Raw genomic sequence first — 20227 nt, 5'->3', positions numbered from 1 at the left:
GTGGAAGCCAAGAGCAGATCGTTCTTTTCTGTGGAATGGATGTGGTAGGGCAAGTCACATGGTGACTGGAAAGTAAACACTGTACTTAATGATCTTGACCTTGGTGATGAAGTGCATGTGAAATAGGGCAGGAGTCAGGTGCTTTAGGTGGAGGGTGATAGGAGAGGACAGTGAAGATGATGAGGGTAGACAGAGACTCTTCTAAGGGGCCTGGCTCTGAAGGTGAGAGAGGAAGGTGGCTGGAGGGCACATGGGGGCCAAGGTTGGTGGGGTTTCTTAATATGGAGAAGGATTTTAGGAGAGATCTCATTGAGAAGGGGGAGGTTGACAATGCCAAAGAGGGAGGCAACAACTGATATCTCAGGGCTTCTGAGAAAACATACAAGGGTGAGATCCAGGACACAGGCAGAGTTTGGCCTTAGGAAGAGAAACCCTTCCTCCACTGTAACTGTCAGAGTAGGGAAGGAAGAGATGTGATAAGATGAAGTCAAGGCAATTCAAGGGCTCTAACTTCTCAATACGTTAGGTGAGAAATGAATTAGATCAAAGTGAGAGAGATGGAAAAGATCAGAGGTTTAGAAAGAGAGAAAAAGTGAGCTCTCTAGAGAAATCTATCCAGCATTGCCAGACACAAGTGAAGTGATCATAATCTAATGGCACCCATCCACCTACTTGCATGGTTTCCTCTATCAGTGTTCAGTGCCCAAGTGTGGACAAGAAGAAGTGGGTGAACAGGTTCATTTCAGGTTGGAAATTTCCAAGAAGGAATAAACAAAAAACAGAGGGCAACATAATTTACTTAGGTTTACCAAGAGGTTGGTAGAAACAACAGACCCTGGAGTCTAATGAGCACAGAAGGGGACTAGATGGATAAAGAGGGAGAAATTGCTGGGCAGGGTGTGTGTGTGTGTGTGTGTGTAAGTCAGCTAACAAAATGGCTCCATGATGGGAAGCAACATCAGGCTCTGAGATAGTGTGGATGGATCCAAGGTGGCATATCACCCTAGATATAAAATATATTCACATTTTGTTGTCACCCTCTGCCCTACATGTATAGTACACACATGTATTTATCTCTGAATGTTGAGTGTACAAATGCATGACCAGGAACTGGCTTCTGATATGACCGTTAAACCCATGGAGAAACCAAAATCTATTTCCTTAGTTTAGGTGTATGTCAGGCTCTGTTGGAGGTGCTAGGAATCTGATGATGAATCAAATAAACATGGTTACAGGTTTACATTTTCATGGGGGAAGATGGACTTAGGCTCCAGTTTGTAAAGAATTAATCAATTAAATGAAAAAGGAAAGAGGTGTACAATCTTTTGTGGACCCTCTATATTAAAAGTTACATTGGCTGTGTGACATTTGAGTCTTGATCAGAATTGACTGTCCCAAAAGATCACTTGATTGTTGTGCTTAAGAAATATACACTGCTTAGTAACAATTAGTTGCAATTTGCAGAACATTTGCCATTGGCCAGGCAGTGTTTACAATAGATAATATAATCTCCATATTCCAGATGAGGAAAGTGGGTTTTTAGGCAAATTACTGATCAAAGATCGCTTTGCTGGTTGGTGGTAAAGGCAGGATTTGAATCTAACTATGCCTCTGTCTGACCTCTCTGTTCCATAACCTGTTCCCTCTTCTGAATTTGGACAAAGCTGGCAGCGTTGTGAACTTTGTTCCAGAAATCTACCAAAATTGCTTAAAGGGACCTGGGTTTGTTGGAAGCACACCTGGGGAGCTTCCAAACCCAAAGCTGTCAGAACACTGGTAAGAACTCATTCCACAGGGAAAGAAAACACAGGATGAATACCTCTCTATCCAAGGGTACCATGTTCTGGGAAAGATGTCAAGAGTTAATTTGTGGATTCTCTGGTGTCAAATAAATCATGATTTTGTTGTTGTTTGATATAAAGTTATGACTAGATGTTTTTCACATTTTTCACATTTTTTGGTAAAGTCCTTGGGGGCTCACATCTGTCTTTACTTTCTTATAAAGCCCTGACTGTATTTTGAATGAATACAATTTAATGTTAAAAAGTCAAAGTTGGTTTTTTTTAGCTCTCAGATATTTCTCTTCAATTCAGATTCATGTTCATTTTACTTTGAGTCCTTAAGATATTTTCAAACATACTATGACTAATACAACTTTGAAAATACTTCTAGAAAAAAAAAAGAAAATACTTCTAGAAAATACTGTATTTTCAAGAGCCAAATCATGTAGATTTAAAATACTATGTGTAAATCAAAGACTAACTGTTCATAATAAGTTAAAAGAGTTAATTGTTTTTTTTTAAGTGTGTAAATATCACTTTGAAAAATTAAGTCATTTAAAAGGTATACGGTAGTAAATCTTTCCAGATTTGTCCCAAGCAGGGCACGTATGCACATACTTTAATATACACACACCACACATACCACTCTTCTTCCAACCCAATATCCCTCAAGGAAAACTCTACACTATTATATCCCCCAAAGCCAGAAGAGTATCTTCAGAATAAAATGTGAAAGAGTCTTAATACAAAAGGGAAGATAGATGAAGAGATATTACTTGTATATATTTTAACTTCTTTATTCCCCGAGGTGTATGTGTGTAAGAAGGGGAGAAGACTACCTAATCATTCAATAGCTAAAGCTAAATGCCAAGGACTCCAGTAAGCCCTGTGAGAAATGCAGATTAACAAAAGGAGTCATAAGTATGAAGAGTGATTAAAAGAGAAGGTACCCAGGGCCATTGGAAAGCACACCCCCGGGAGTGGGACACGGCCTCCAGGAGAAAGCCAGGCAGGCAGGCTGAAGTTAGCCAGGTGAAGACGGGGCCAGGCACATTTGATGATCTTCCGGGAGCCCAGGCCAGTGAAATCAGATGCTAATCAAGAGATTAGAAGCAACTCGAGAGAGATTCTGAGTTAAGGGAGGGTCTCATTGGTCAGGTGAAGATGCTGGACTGTATCCCCAGTGGAGCCTCACCCATTAAGCAGGGAAAGGGCATGGATAGATCCACATTTTTAAGACCTTTGTCCAGCCGCAGTGTCAAGGAGCCCAGGAGGACAGGGGTGTGGTTCGTTGCTGCATTTCAAGATCAGAGTGAGGGACAACACTGGCTGGGGCTGTGGTCAGACGGGTTTACAGTTTGAGAGGATGTGGGATTGGGAGGGGAGATGGAGGAGATAGAGATACTCCCCAGTTTAGCATCTGAGCTGCTGAGTGGGTGCAGGTGTCCTGGAGGGAGGGGAAGAGGTGCGAGGGTGGAGTTTGTGTGGAAAATGAACCTGTCAGCAATACAGAGAAGTTTTAATGCCCAAGATCCCCATTCTTACTCCAGTCAAGTCATCCCAAATAGACAATATCCTGCATTTCCTTTTCCTAAGTCATATGAAGAAAAGGCTGGAAAGAATCCTGGTATCATGCAGTCTGAGTCCCTTCATTCTGTGCATGAGGAAAGGGAGGCTCAGGGATTTTGGGGGACCCCCAAAGATGCACTGGACCCCCAGCCCTAAGGCCCCGGGGCCCCGCCTAGGACCTACTGAAGCATGTTCCATGTTCTTGCTTTTTAACACTTTTCCTAAGCATCACCTTGGCCACTTTTCGTGCAACCTCCAGAAGACACTCAAATATGGTCCTGTCACCAACTGAAGCTCTGAACATAAACCTCACATATTCAGGAAACTTAAACACAAACCAGAAGCAGTTGAAAAGTTCAAAATCAGTTTAAATTGGCTTCTCCTCAACTCATAGGCATCTCCAAGTAGGTCATTTCAAGTTTTCATTATGATTACATAAAAAATAACAGAGACCGGTGATGGGGCTCATTTTTTTTAACGGTATGAATTCTTAAATATCTATACATCATATTCAATTATTTGTCTTTTGGCTTCCTATAAAATTTCACCCTTTTAACTCATGTGGAGAGTATTTGCAATAATTTTTTTTAAAGTGGTCAAAGAAAATCTAAGGCTTTTGCTCTTTGAGCTTTCATTTTTTATAAGCTATTAAGGTGAAGTGGTAGATGGCAGAAACAATGCAGTATTTAACACTAAACCCTTGACCAACACAAGTAAAAATAAATAAATAAATGCTCACCTGAGGCGAGAGTCCTTAAAGGTGTCAAGATAGGCAGGATAACTCCATTCAATTTTGTTCCCTTTACATCGAAGCTCTAGAGTTTGCCCTGCTGGCAGACTCAAGGTAGCAGCGGGTTTCTGGAAGCGGCCTTTATCCATCATATGTATCATTATTGACTGTGTCTTTGGTGGAGCATCAGCTGCATCCCTGTCCTTTATTTTAGGAATTTTGGGTTTCACCTTTTTGTTGGTAGGCTTGATTCTATTCTCTCCCGGCTCCTTTGGATGCTTGTTCTTGGGAGGATGCTGGCCAGTAACTAGTACAAATGTGAGGAAAGAACAATGCACTCAAATAGTAATGAACCAGAGGATTCAACATCTCAAGCAGGTAACTTTTTGACACTCTTCTCATCCATGAAAATTATTTTCAGGAATAATCTTTATTTTCTCAATTCATTCTTTAGTTGCAAAACAATGAGTCACTGAGAGGGAATACATTTCAGCTTCAAAGATTTTATTCAAATTTAGCAAAATACTGCACATATGAACTAAAACTTGCACTTACCAAACAACAAGACTATTCCTGTAATTCACCCTGTCTCACAGTCTCTAAGGGGTCACAGAGAATGGAAGCATCAAAGCTACTCAAGGCTGTTTCCTGTCCTTGCAGTGTCAGGGCTATCATTGCTCATTCTGAATTTACTGTTTAAATGCAGAAATAGGTAGCCTCCAGGGAGCGCAGACACAAACTACACCACAAGCACACTCAGAATAGGCCAAACCACTATGAACTGTCTCCCAAATGAGTGTGCACAGCAGAGTCTGGGTGTATCTGAGTGGACAACATCCACACAGCATACAAAGCTTAGGAAAGAATAGGACCTAAACTTGTGCTCATTTATAATTGTTTTAATTTTTAATTTAAAATTTTTAAAGAATTTAGAGAGAGAGCGTGCACGCACACGAGTGAGGGGAGGGCCAGAAGGAGAGAATCTTTTTTATTTTTTATTTTTATTTTTTTTTTAATTTTTATTTATTTGTGATAGTCACAGAGAGAGAGAGAGAGAATGAGGCAGAGACACAGGCAGAGGGAGAAGCAGGCTCCATGCACCGGGAGCCCGATGTGGGATTCGATCCCGGGTCTCCAGGATCCCGCCCTGGGCCAAAGGCAGGCGCCAAACCGCTGCGCCACCCAGGGATCCCAGAATCTTAAGCAGACTCCCTGCTGAATGAGGAACCCAACAGGGGGCTCCATCCCTAGACCATGATCATGATGTGAGCCAAAACTGAGTTGGCGTAACTGACTGAGCCACCCAGGTGTCCCAAACCTGTGCTCATTTAAGGCTTCCACATAAGTTATTAAAAGCTCAACAGTAACTGTAGCAATGGTTTAGAACTTAGCCCACAAAATATTTGGGGATTTGGGGGATTATTTTATCACCAACATTGCTGATAATTGCTGGCAAAGGGTGATAAAAAGCTGACCTACTTTGGGTCCATTTTATTACTGTATTTCCTTTCTCTATAGAGAGTTCACCCTATTGCCTGCACCCAGGGAAGATCGCTTCCACTTCCCTTCCCTTAGTATGCCTCTGGGCTCCAGAAACCTGAAATGTCCGACATGCCTGTACAGCCATGGACTTGTGTCCATCCAGCAAGAACAATGAAAAGAAGACCATGCAGTTTCAGTTTGCCCATCTGTCTGCATGAACTCAAGGGCAACCTCATTATATACCCACAAAATTACAAAATGTCCAAACTTATAGGGTCCTGAGAGGCCATTTAGGTAAAATTCTCATGTTGTAGACTTAAAAAATTAAGAAGATACTGAAAAGTTAAGTAAGTTGCACACAGTTGGTTAGTGGCAGAATGTGAGAGTAGAATTCAGGTCTTCTGACTCTTCTCCCAAGTGCTTATTTCACTATATGTAGATAAATATCCTGTATATATTTTGAATAGATAGCCACACAAATCTTGGCCAATTGAGGGAATTACAGGGCATTTGTATAAAATGGGGAGAAGTGACAAATCAGGAGAAAATCTTTTCCTTTTTGATGTATGTATTTATCTAATAAGTGGTATACTTCAGATTTAGCATGGTTAAAAGTACAAAGATACTGAAATTAGGATAAAAAAATGGAAAAAAGTAAGTGTTGCAAACTCTTATACCAGTGGACCAGGTAGGTGGCCAAAGTAAACCAAGTGGGCCTGATAAGGCCATGACCTGCTGTTGCTGGACCTGATGCCTCAAAGGATGGTAGAAATGTAGATTTCCTGATTGTTAAATATCAGAAACTCAATTTCTAGAAATTTCATATGTGAATCCTGAGGTTAGAAGTCAGGTAGTAATTTTCCTTGGATGGGTGAGATGACCAGGAGGGGATATGGGGAGAGATTCCAGGAACACTCTCTCTTGATCTGGGCTAGTTACAGGTGTGTGCAGTTTGGGAGCATTTCATGGAACCATACATACTCTTATATACTAAAAGTTCACTTGATCTGGACTCAACTGTGTACTGATAAATTTGGCTTCTTTTGCATGTTGCCCTTTGTCCTTTGAAATAGGAGCCATTCAGATTCCACTTTTAGTTCAGCTGAGCCCAGAGTCTGGAACTAATCTCACTCTGAACCCAGTATCAATCAACATCAACACCTCAACATGCTGCCTTCTTGTATGCCTTGCTCCTTGAGCCCTGCTCTTTTCTACCACTTCAGGTTCAGTTGGGATCCTTCTTTTCCTAGGCCTGAGTCCCTTATTATTTCCCATTCTTCCTCTACTCTGGCTGCTCTGGGTCACGGGCCCTGCTGAACTTTCTCAGTTCTTCCAGGGAACAGAATCGTGTTCTTGAGCACCAGTCTCCAAGGTGAGTCCCCAGTGCCTGCCATTGAATCTGCTGTTTGCCAAGATTTCTCCTGATCCTGCACATTTGGCTTATTTACCCTTGAAGTTCTAAGGACAGAGGAGGGTGGGCAGTGGCACACATGCACATATTTCCCCAACCTTCCAGAAGGAGAAGCACTGTAATCATTGGGAACATGTCAGATGAACATGAATACACTAATCCAGCAACATCTATTGTGAACAGAAGCCTTAAGTTTGCAATAGAGTCAAAGTCACAGTACTTTACTCAAGGCAGAAAATTAAAGTGTACCATTATAATGTCCATCATCTGTGCCCCACAGGCATTTTGATCACACTGTGCCTATGGGATTCATGGACCTCTGGGTTGAAGTCTAATTTGACGTGTTTTCTTTATCATGTAACAGGAATCCAAGCTATCAGAAATGACCACAACTGTCTGTAAATCCTACGGAATTTAGACAACCAGTGCAACTCACCTGACTTCTAAGCTCTCAGATCCTGTGGGACTCTGCTACTCAGGAACATTAGATTACTTAATTTTGGATATTATGCATCCAAATATGTGGTATTATCCCTGCAAAGTAATCTGACTTGTTCACCAAATAGACCTATCAACACGTCTACCTGTATAGTTTGTCCAGCTGCCTGAAAATGGAATGGATCCACGGTTTGATAACAATGACACTAAATTAGTAGAGCCAGCCTACTGGTCCCACAGATACCCAGACAGACCTGAAATTGAGTGATTCCCAAATTCCATGTCTAACTTCTTAAGGAATATGACTTTTCTACCTAACTATGTAAATTATTTTCCAAAGGACTAAAAAATTGTATTATAGATAAACGAAAGCCCATTACCATTGCATTTTTGAGACTATAGCAGTATAGTATATTTTACAGAGAAATAGGTGGCAAAATTCACAAATCATTAAATATTATTGACTTCAGGACCTAGCTGCCACTTAGTAGTTGTGTGACATTGGGAAGTTATCTATCCTCTCAGTTTGCTCATCTGTAAATTGAGAATTATATGGTAATAATGACCATCTCATTGACTGTTGTGGGAATTAAATGAGTTAATACATTTAAAATGCTGAGAATAGTGTCAGACCCATTTAAGTAAGTGCTAATTAAGTGCTGCTTACTGTTTTGTGATTGTCTCATGATAATGTTTCATGGTGATCTCCATGATAAACTTGTGATGGCAGTAAAGCAGTTATTCTTCTTCCTAATTTACGGGAAATAATTGAGATCACAGATGCCAAGTAGCTCATCCCAGGTTACTAAGAAGCTAGTGAAGAAACAGACCCTTGGATGCCAAGTCTAGAGTCTTCTCCAATTCATGCTATTGTCTTTTGATTCACTTAAAGATTAGCATATTGTAACAGTTTCTTTGCTTCTTTTTTTTCTTCACAAACCTCATGTGTAGTACCCTTGTCTAAGTGGTTTCTTTGTGTGACATGCCCCAGGCTTTGACAAGAAGTTCCAAATCAAACAGAACATGATGCCAGGGAGAAGAGTACAACCTTCCTGGAAGGACTGGTTATGCTTTTCCAGGCATTCATTAGAATCCCTAAGTGAAGAGACACTGGTCAAAAGCCTGCCAAAAAAATAAAAGGAAAGGAAAAGAAAGAAAGAAAGAAAGAAGAATAAATGTTATAAAACAAGAAGTAAGCAGGACAAAAGATTGTAATTCTTCAGTACTGAGGATTCCAATCAAACCTTTAACAAAGGTGACCTGACCATTATCCTAATTCTGTAGATGAGAATTACGTTGCATGAGTTAAGAAAGAAAAAAAGCCAAATTCACTAGCAGAATCACTAACAGCTGCTCAGATGAGGACTCGATACGAATACAATCATTAATACAAAGATCTGTAGCTGTTTGCCTTTTTTTTCCTCATGGACGGTTAAGGGTGAAGATCTGATCTAATGTGAGGGTAGCATGAAAATAACCACACTATAAATTTATTGAATAGCTCAGGGTTCCCCAGCAAGTTATATAAACTGATGAACATGCCCTACTCCAATTTTTTGTTTCTTCATGAAATACCTCACAAAAATACAAGAACAACTCTGAGAAGGTGGGAAAGAAATGACAAACTGGGAAATGAAAATGTAAAAATGAGAGGCTTTCCTTTCCTTACTCCCTTTGAGAACCCTACTCCAAAATACCCTCCTGCCATTTCTTAAAGTATCATTTACTTAAAGTATTTCTAAGAATAAATACTTCTATTACAGGATAAAGATATTACTTTGATAGCTCCTGCCCAACTTGCACTAGGTCGCTGGCCTCTTCCGGGGCCAGTGCAACCCCAAAGTGGCTCCCCATGACCAGTCTCACCCAAGAGTGTGCCCACAGCAGCTGTGGCCCAGCCACAGCAGGAAGGCATATGCAGCCCTCACAAGGTGACCCTGGAATGTCTGATTCTGGCAACCCAGAAGGACTGCACTTCCAGGCCCCACAGAATGCCATTTACATGACACTATGTTCTTCAAGACTGGAAGATATACTAATCTACCTAAAACATAGAAACACAGAGAGTCAGAGAAGGAGGAGACAGAGGAATATGTTCCAAACAAAGAATAAGACAAAGCCTTATAGAGAATTAAACAGAATGGATATATAAGCAATCTATTGCTAAAGAGGTAAAAGTCATGGTCATAAAGATGCTCACTGGACTCAGGGAAAGAATGGATGAATACAGTGGGAACTGCAACAAAGAGAGAAAATATTAAAAAGAATCAATCAGAGATGAAGCATATAATAACTGAAATAAAAAAACACTAAAGGGAATCAATAGCAGATAAGAAAATGCAGAAAAATGGATCAGTGATATGGAAGACAGGGTACTGGAAATAACACAAGATTTTAAAAAATGAGAATAGCTTAAGGAACCTCTAGGACAAGATTAAGCATACTAACATTTGCATTATAGAGTTTCCAGAAGGAATAGAGACAAAAGGACAGAAAATTTATTTGGAAAATAATGGCCAATGGAATCCCTGGGTGGCTCAGCGGCTTAGTGCCTGCCTTTAGCCCAGGGCCTGATCCTGGAGTCCTGGGATTGGGCCCACATTAGGCTCCCTGCATGGGGCCTACTTCTCCCTCTGCCTGTGTCTCTGCCTGTGTGTGTGTGTGTGTGTCTCATGAATAAATAAATAAAATCTTTAAAATATATATATAATGGCCAAAAACATTCCTAACCTTGGGATGGAAACAGGCATTCAAATTCAAGAAGCACAGAAAGCCCCAAATAAGATGAACCCAAAGATGTCCTTACCGGGAGAAGCTGAGGTCATCATCGAATTTGAGATATTTAAAGTGGATACAAAATTGTTTCAACAATGGAGACAATTAAGTACATTGTTGTGGGTGATGGTGCCATTGGTAAAACATGTCTCCTGACATGACAAACAAATTTCCCTCAGAGTATGTACCAACTATTTTTGACAACTATGTAGTCATGGTTATGATTGGTGGAGAGCCATATGCCCTTGGACTTTTTGATACTGCAGGCAAGAGGATTATGATAGATTATGACTGCTGAGTTATCCACAAAGAGATGTATTTCTAGTCTGTTTTTCAGTGGTCTCTCCATCCTCATTTGAAAATGTGAGGGAAAAGTGGGTGCCTGAGATAACTCACCACTGTCCAAAGACTCCTTTCTTGCTTGTTGGGACCCAAATTGATCTGCGAGGTGACCCCTCTACTACTGAGAAACTTGCCAAGAACAAGCAGAAGCCTATCACTCCAGAGACTGCTGAAAAGCTGGCCTGTGACCTGAAGGCGATCAAGTATGTGGAGTGTTCTGCACTAGTACCAAAAGGCCTAAAGAATGTATTTGATGAAGCAATATTGGCTGCCCTGGAGCCTCTAGAGCCAAAGAAAGCCACAGGTGTGTGCTACTATGAACATCTCTCCAGAGCCCTTTCCACACAGCTGGTGTCAGCATTGTACTAAAAGCAGTGTTAAATCAAACTAAAGATTAAAGATTAAAATTTGTTTTTGCAATAATGACAAATGCCCTGCACCTACCCACCCACATTCATGTGAGACAAGGCCCATAGGTATGGTCCCCTTCCCCCTCTCAGTACTAGTTAATTTGAGTAATTGTGTATTGTCAGAAAAGTGATTACTACTAGTTATTCTGTTGTTTCAAAAAAATTTTTTTTGTTGTTTAAAAGCAAGGCATGCTTGTGATGATTCTGTAACAGACTAATTTGGGTTGTTGAAGCTGCTGCTGGGCTCCATTCACTCTGGAGAATGATCTGGGACATTTAGGGGTTTTTTTTTCCCTTTTTTTTTTTTTTTTTTGCAGGGGTGGGTTGGTGGTGCAGGGAGTGTGTGTGGGGGGGTTTGTTTTTATTTAGTCATGTTTTTTAAATTAATTAACCATTGGACAGCCCATAAGGGGAGGAGAATGGATTGATTCCACATTCCACTTCCTAGATCTAGTTTAGAAAACTTGTTCCCCACCTAGTGCTCTTAGGAAGGAGTAGTAAATGCCTCATTTAATAACATATTCCTTTTTGAAAGTTGCCTTTTCTCTCCACCCTTGGGTAGGTCCAGTATTTGATGAAACTCATGAAAGTGGGTGGAACCTGTCTTGCCCCTTCTCTTTTCTAGGATGCACTATATATGTGACTGTGATTTTCAAGGAAATTTGTTTGCCATTTGCTGAATTTTTTTTTTGAAGTTAATTTCTAACTTCTTTCATTGATAAATGAAGAAAAGTATTGCATCTTTTGAAATACATCAAATGGATTGAGTATGTAATTAAAAAACATTTTTTCCCTGTCATTGTCTTATATGCTTAGCATAGATGTCCAGCTTAATAGTGTATGATATGGTGTTCCTAGAATACAACTGAAGACCTGGTAAATCGAAGAAATGTGAGAGGTGGCGCTAGGAGACAGATGTCTAGGGGATGGTACACATCCTCTTTTAAGTTGGGAGGATGGAGACCTGTTTCATGAATAAGCTGGGGAGTAGGGGTGAGGAGAACATTTAACAGCATGGGGACCAGTTAGGGGAATCCCCTTTTTTCTGTTTTGCATATTAGGAACCCTAGAGTAGCTAGTTAAGGCTCTCTAGTTTAATAAAAAAATTATGGAGTCTTATGAAGACTCTTCATAAGCGTTAATAGGGATTTTATTCACTTATTTTTGTCACAGTTTCCAATTTTAAAAAATATTTAGGTAATCTTCTTCCCCTTCCCCAAATCCTATTTCTTGTAGATTCATTAGTGTTGAACCAATACTTTCTCATGTCTTAATTCTTTGTATATGCATTCTTTTCAGATGTATTAAACAAAAAAACCCTTCAAAAACAGAAAACACAAAGATGTCCATACCAAGACATTCAATTCAATTGTAATTGAATGTCAAAAATTAAAGATAAAGAGAGAAACTTGAAAGCAGCAAGAGAAAAGCAACTAGTTGTGTACAAGGGAACACCCAAAAGACTATTAGATGGTTTTTGAGCAGAAACCCCACAGGCCAGAAGGGAGTGGTACAATATATTCCAAATGCGGACTGAAAAAACTGCAATCAAGAATACTCTACCCCACAAGATTATCATTCAAAACTGAAAAAGAGAGAAAGTTTCCCAAACAAAAGTTAAAAGAGTTCATTACCTCTAAATTGGCCTTACAGGAAACATTAAAAGGACTTTAAGAGGAAATGAAAAAGCCATAAGTGGAAGAAGAAAATCGTGAAAGAAAAAACTCTCACCAATAAAAGCAAATGTAAAGGGAGTAGATCAAAAACACCTATGAAGCTAGTGGGAAGGTTAAACGACAAAAGTAGTAAAATCAACTATATCTACAATAATTATTTAATGGATACACACAAAAAATAATGTAATATGATGTCACATACATAAAACATGGAGAAGGTAAAAATGTAGTGTAGTGCTTATAGAATGTGTTCAGACTTAAGCAATCATTAACTTAAAATAGATTGCTATCTACATAGCATGTTTTATATTAACCTCATAGTAACCAGAAACCAAAAACCTATAATAGTTTTACAAAAAAAAAAAAAACGAAAACAAAGATTTCTAAACATAGCACTAAAGAAGGTCATCGAATCACAAAAGAGAGCAAGAGATGAAGGAACTATAAAAGCAACCAGAAAACAATGAATAAGTATATATCTGTCAGTAATTACTTTAAATGTTGATAAATGCTCCAATCAAAAGACATAGGGTGAGTGAACATATAAACAACAAGACCCACCTCTATGCTTACTATAAGAGACTCAGTTCAGTACTAAAGACACACATATAGACCAAAAGTGAAAGGGTAGAAAAAGAGTATCCATGCAAATGGAGATTTAAAAAAAAGACCTGGGGTAACAATACTTATTTCAGACAAAAGAGATTATTTACTTGTTTGCAGGATACAATATTAACATACAGACATTTGTTGTGTTTCTGTAACACTAATAATAAACTAGCTGAAAGTAAATTAAGAAAACAATCTCATTTATATTTGCCTCACCAAGAATAAAATATTTAAGAATAAATTTAACCAAGAAGGTGAAAGATCTATTCTGAAAACTGACACTGATGAAAGAAAATGAAGATGACATAAAGAAATGGATCATGGATTATAAGAAATGCTCATGGATTATAAGAGTTTATATTCCTAAAATGTCTATATTACCCAAAGCAATTTACAGATTCAATACTATCCCTATCAAAATATCAATGGCATTTTTCACAGAACTAGAACAAATAATTCTAAAATTTGTATGGAACCACAAGAGACCTCGTTAAAGCAATCTTGAGAAAGAAGAACAAAGCTTCAGGTATCATGCTCCCAGATTACAAGTACACAACAAAGCTACAATAATCAAAACAGTGTGGTACTGGTGCAAAAACAGACATACAGCTCCATGGAACATAATAAAGAATCCAGCAGTAAACCCTTCTATGGTCAATTAATCTATGACAAGGGAGTAAGAATATATAAGGGGGAAAAAACAGTCTCTACAATAGTGTTGGGAAAACTGGAGAGCTACATGCAAAAGAATAAAACTGGGTCACTTTCTTACACCATTTACAAAAATCAATATACAAATCATTATGTAAAATCAGAATGGATGAAATACCTAAATGTAAGACCTGAAACCATACAAGAAAACATAGGCAGTAACTTATTAAACATTAGTCTTACCAATATATTTTTTTGATCTCTCTATAGGCAAAGGCAACAAATGAAAAAACAAACAATTGAGACTACATCAAACTGAAAAGGTTTGCACAGCGAAGGAAACCAAAGACAATCTGCTGAATAGGAGAAGATATTTGCAAATGATGTATCTAAAAAAGGATTAAGGGCAGCCCCAGTGGCTCAGCGGTTTAGTGCAGCCTTCAGCCCAGAGTGTGATCCTGGAGACACAGGATTGAGTCCCACATCAGGATCCCTGCATGGAGCCTGCTTCTCCCTCTGCCTGTGCCCCCCCACCCCGTCTCAAACGAACAAATAAATAAATAAAAATTTAAAAAAAGGATTAATATTCAAAATATATAAAGATGTTGTGCAACTCAACACCACAAAACCAGTCTGATTAGAAAATGGGCACCGAACCTGAATAGACATTTTTCCAAAGATGACATACAGATGGCCAACAAACACATGAAAAGCTGTTCAGCATCACTAACCATCAGGTAAATACCAATCACAACCACAGTGAGCTATCACCTCACACCTGTCAGAATGGCTAAAATCAACAATATAAGAAACAACAAGCATTGGCGACAATGTGGAGGAAAATGAACCCTCCTGCACCACTGGTAGAAATGTAAATTGGTGCAGCCACTATTGAAAACAATATGTGAGTTCCTCAAAATATTAAAAATAGAAATACTATATGATGCTACAATTCCACTTCTGAGCATTTATCTGAAGAAAATTAAAACACTAAATCCTAAAATATATATACACTTCTACATCCATTGAAGCATTATTTATAACAGCCTCAAGATATGGAAGCAAAACCAAAGTGTCCTCTGATAGATGAGTGGATAAAGCTGTGTTATACATACACAACGGAATAGTACTCAGCCACAAAAAAATGAAATTTTGCCATTTGTGACAAAATGGATGGACCTAGGGGGTATTATACTAAGCAAAATATATCAGACAGAAAAATTCTGTAAGATTTCACTTATATGTGGAATCTAAAAAACAAATGAACAACTAAAACAAAACATAAGCAGACTCATAGATACAAGAAATAATCTACAGGTTACTAACACCGGGGTGGGCGGGTGGGGGCAGGGAACAGGTGAAATAGGTGAAGAAGAATATGAGGTACAAGCTTCTAGTTATAAAATAAGTAAGTCCCGGGGATATAAAGTACAGCCTAGGGAATATAGTCAATAATATTGTAATGACTTTGTGCGGTAACTATAGTCATGGTGGTGAGCATTTCATAAAGGATATAAATGTTGGATCACTATGTTGTACCCATGAAATCAATGTAATACTGTAATACTGTATGTTAATATTTCAATAACAAAAACTACTTTGAAACATTATTATATCCATTAGAACAGAGTAGATTGTGCTCTTTTTTAAAAAAATAATTGATATATTAGTTTCAGGTGTTCAACATAATGATTTGCTATTTGTATGTGTTATGAAATGATCACTGTCTTCTTGAAGCACTCTATTTTCCTGCCTCCTAATACACAGAGCTCTCTCTTGGGGCTTGTTTTATTTTTACCTCCATTGCTGACAATTCTGTTCAGCATCCTTTCCTCATCTTCCTTTCCTGCCTGACCTGAGTCCCAAGGGCTTAATCCTTGCAACTCACCTCAATCATTTATGACACTCATTCTCTTAAGTGGCCTCACACAGCCCCCCTGTAAGAGCAGTATTTATATGCTGAGAGCCGCTGCCTTGTCCTGTCCTGACTTTGCCTCTAAACCCCAGATCTGAACAGTCTGCCACTTACTCAGCACTGCCACTTGGAAAGCTAGTAGGCATCTCAAATTGAACGTGTCCAAACTGACCTCTGGATGCCCCTTCAGGCTGGCTCCTTCCCCAGCGTCTCTTTACCCATAGATAACAACTCTATTCACCCAGCTGCTCAGGATAAAAACCTCAGAGTCCCACATCGTTCTTTCCTTTCTCTCCTAGGCCACATCCAATCCAGCAGCAAATCCTTTTGGCTTAATAGAAGCAGAACCTTGTCTGGAGGAAGTACGGCCTACATCCACTGCGGCTGCGCTCACCAAGCCATTTTGCACAGAAACTATTAAAATTATTCCCTGGGTAAGCTCCCAACTTCCTCCCTAGAGCTCCTACCTTTGAAAACATCAATCGCATCATGGGCACTCCTCTGCTCAAGACCCTGCAGTGTAGAATAAAGCCCTAAGTCTTCCTGTGCCTACTAGGCTTTGCCATTTCCTGTCTCCCACCTAAGGGTCCTTTGGCAGCCCTGAGCCCGGGACTGCCTGGAAGCCGCTGCCCCTCCCACCTCCCATCCACCCCCAGCCTGTGCCCTTGGCTCTTCGTGACACCTGCTGTGCACATGCTTGCTCTCTCCAGGCAGGCATCTGACTCTGCTGTCCAAATCAAGTTCTCACTCCCCTCTGTGCTCCTTCCATCCTCGTACCCCGTGTTACACATTGAATTGTGCCCACCAAAAGGGCACAAGTCCTACCCCCCTGGTACAGCTGAGTGTGACCTTTTTGGAAATAGATCTCGGCAGTTGTATCCAAGTTAAGATGAAGTCACCAGGTAGGCTCCCATCCAATGTGCTGCTGTCCTTATAAAAAAAGACACATGGGGTGCCCGGGTGGCTCAGTGGGTTAAGCATCTGACTCTTGATATGGCTCAGGTCATGATCTCAGGATTGTGAGATCAAGCCGCAGGTAGGGGTCCGTGCTCAGTGGGGTTGTGGGGAGGTAAGGGGATGTTGCTTCAAGATTATCTCCCTCTGCCCCTTCCCCCTGCTTACTTGCTCTCAAATAAATAAATCTTGAGAGAGAGAGAGAGAGAGAGCAGAGAGAGAGAGAGAGAGGAAAATGCCATGTGAAGGCAAAGACAAATGGGGGAAGACAGACCACCATGTGGCAACAGAAGTGACCATTGGGGTGGTATAGCTGGAAGCCCAGGAGCACCAAGGACAGATAAGCCACCAGCAAAAGCCAGGAAGAGGCAAGAAGCCACCAGTGTTGCAGAGGCAGCATCATCCTGCTGACACATAGATTTCTGATTTCTGATCTCTAAGCTGGGCAAGAGTGAATGTCCGTTGTCCTAAGCCACCTGGTTTGTGGTACTTTGTATCAGTGGCCATAGGAAACTAATACATCCTGGCTATTGATTCTTCATGCCTCTTAGCACTTCTTGATATTTCATCTTGTCTACTGTCTGTCCTCTCCACTAGATTACGGGCATCACAAAGTCAGGGCTTTTCAACCCTGTCCAGGGAAGTCCATTAATCCTCGGGACTCAGTCCTCTGGCCGGCACGCTGCCCTGTCTCTCTGTGTTACCCTCAAATTTTTCTCATTTTTGGCTCTTAAGATCAAAAATTATTTTGTATCTCAAACATAGGAGCCAAGATCCCACATGCTTAGAAACATTATTTGCACCCATAAATGATGAGAATTTTCACAATTCTTTTTTCATTATAAGGATTTCTGGACTAATTTTTACACTCCTTTTCCAAGGAATACATTGAGACACAAAAATGCTGCAGAGTCCTGGTTGAAAAATCACTGGCCGTGTTTCCTTCTCTACCCCTTAGACATCTGACTGCTTTGCCCTCACATCACAACAAATCTCTGCAGTCCTCCCAGAGAGAGAACCTTTCCCAGGATACCAAATAAGCCCACGTTAGACTGAAGATCACATTAGCTTGACCAAAGGTCTGGGATAAATTCAGCAAAACAGTAACAAATCCATTTTAATGTATTTAGTAAATAAATATTATATATTAAAACTATTTAAGTAAATAATGAAAAATTGGTAAATGCTTGTGGTTTTCTACATTTTTATGTAAAAATAGCAGCACCCCATGAAGAACACAGTGGTACCTATTCCTATACAAATGCTGACAATCCTGTGCTATAAGTCATGCCTGCCTCTAAGTGGGATCTTGGGCTGTTTATTAACTGTTTTCATGCCTCACTTTCACGCCACCTGAGTAGTACGTGCCCTCCTGCCTCCTGCTCTTCACGAGAAGAAATAACACTAGTTCTAAAAATGTAAATAAAGCATTTTAGGTTTAGGCAAGGCAAACCTCACTGACTTAGAAGAGATATAGAACCAATATGTGCTTGCAGGGAAGTCTTTTACTATTAGAAGATTTTTTTCTAGAAATGATCAGAAAAACAAAAACCTCAACAAAAGGATGAGCTGAGTCATGGGCCTTATGCATGCAGTGTGTGTTTTGGGGTGGACAGGGTGTAGCATATTCCAGCCTGCCCATCGGAGATTGGTGCTGGAAGGGCTTCTGTATATGCCTCTCTCGTTGGCCTGTTCCTGGCCCAGCCAGCAGCATGTTAACTCAAAATAGAAACAAAACAAAAACAAACATTCTTAATGGGTTTAGGAAAACCGTTATGTAATTTAATGAAGCAGATATACTTTTCTAATTATATATTCAATATTTTCTTGATAACTAGTATACCTATACTTCTGAAAACAAAGCCACGGTATTATTATCACACCTAAAATGTATCAATTATTTCTCATAAGATATCGTTTGTGCTCAGTTTTCTCTGATTGTCTCAAAGGTTTATTGCTGGTATAAATTACATTTGACTTAAATGGATGCTAATTGATTTAAGCAGATGTTTGTAATCATCCTCAGGGTCTGGACACATATTGGCTAGGAAAGATCCGGGAGGCAGTGGGTGAACCTGCCTCCTGATGCTTGGAGGGAGGTATCTTGGGTGAACTGTACAGCCAAGTGAGTGAGCTATTTGAAGTTATTTTGTCTGGCTATCTCCTGCCTTAGTAAAAAAAAAAAAAAAAGAAAGAAAGAAAAAAAAAAGATATCAGAATCTGCATTTCTCTCATTTGAGCAGTCATATACCAGGACCTGCCAGGAGCCTTTTAACAGAGCATTTTATAATGTGACCTCATGCCAACTCCTCTCTGGAGAAAGGGTGCCTGTTGCTCCTGGTGCAGAAGGACTGCCTACACTTGATTCAGCAAGTCTCCAGGCTGGAGTGTCCTCACCTCAGCTTCAAACTCCATGACCATTTTGGACTTTGCTAACTAGAATGTGGTTTTGGGGGGGGGGGTACGAATGCTTCCAGTTTCACGGGAAATACAGGAACTGCTCAGGATGGAATAGTGGATAAAATGTGAGCCAGGTTGAGGTGGTTCCAGAGTGAGATTGCATAACAGCAGAAGCGGCTTTCAAGCAAAACTAAGCAAAAATCGTGGCTGTAGCTGAGGAATTCCAAGGGAGGTTCCAGAATACCAAGATGTACCCAGGCGCCAAATGTACTGTACAAATAAATAACATTGTTTGGATAAAAAGAGGGGGAACCAAACAAATGCTAAAGTCATATATAAAAATATAGATACAAGAACAACACACACACATACACACACCCAAAGCCTGAGCCTGCGGTTGTGAGTCTAAACAACAGGATGGACCCAGGACAAGCACACATTCAAAAAAGTAAAGAGGCACAAGGGCGCCCATATGCTGCACAAAAATGCATTATTTTCTTCATCTTTCCCCAATCAGTTAAGAGGGGTTAACAGTTGCAGGGTTTTGATTCATTTTGGGGTTTAATACATAGAATATCTGGTCCGAGATTTAGGTAGATCTTGCAGGATTGAAGCCCAAGGTGGTATAGGAAACAAATCAAAGACTGCAGCTGGGAGGAGGAGGGAGGAGGAGGAGGAGGCTTCAAATCTTGCCAAAGCATCGGCGACGGCTTGCTTGGGTGGCACCCGCCCTCGGAAGGAGCCCCGGGGAGGCCACCCGCGCAGGGTGGAGGCGAGCCCCGCTCCCGCCGCCGCCTCCCAGGACACGTTGACACTCGCGGCGGGCCCAGGCGCTGCGGGGGATGCTCGCTCGGCCCGCCAAGGGCTTTCCGGGAGCGCGGGGGCGGCCCTAGTGGGGACCCCCAGGGTCGGGGTCGGGGTCGCCGCCCAGGGGAGCCCCGGGGAGGTGGAGAGAGGGAGGTTAGGAAGAGGCAGGTGCACAGGGCAGGGTCAAAAGTTCCGGGAAGAGCTGGCTGGAGGACTTGGCCGCGGGAGCATCCTGGTTGGGGAGCCGGGCTCAGTGCGGGCACAAGCTGGGTAGCCC

The 20227-nt window shown here is 40.7% G+C and overlaps 1 protein-coding gene and 1 pseudogene across 1 annotated transcript in view; one reads left to right on the top strand and one right to left on the bottom strand.

Moving 5' to 3' along the window:
• PDGFRL (platelet derived growth factor receptor like) overlaps positions 1-20227 on the bottom strand; it is a 65409-nt gene that overhangs the window by 44972 nt on the left and 210 nt on the right. The window contains exon 2 of the mRNA XM_025469652.3: positions 4090-4387. Coding sequence (XP_025325437.1) covers positions 4090-4387 — 298 coding nt within the window. The remainder of the gene's footprint in view (positions 1-4089; positions 4388-20227) is intronic.
• Positions 10282-20224, top strand: LOC112673868 (cell division control protein 42 homolog; annotated as a pseudogene).

Source organism: Canis lupus, chromosome 16 (genome assembly GCF_003254725.2).
Source record: "Canis lupus dingo isolate Sandy chromosome 16, ASM325472v2, whole genome shotgun sequence".
NCBI lineage: Eukaryota > Metazoa > Chordata > Mammalia > Carnivora > Canidae > Canis > Canis lupus.
This window is presented reverse-complemented; position numbering and strand designations above follow the sequence as displayed.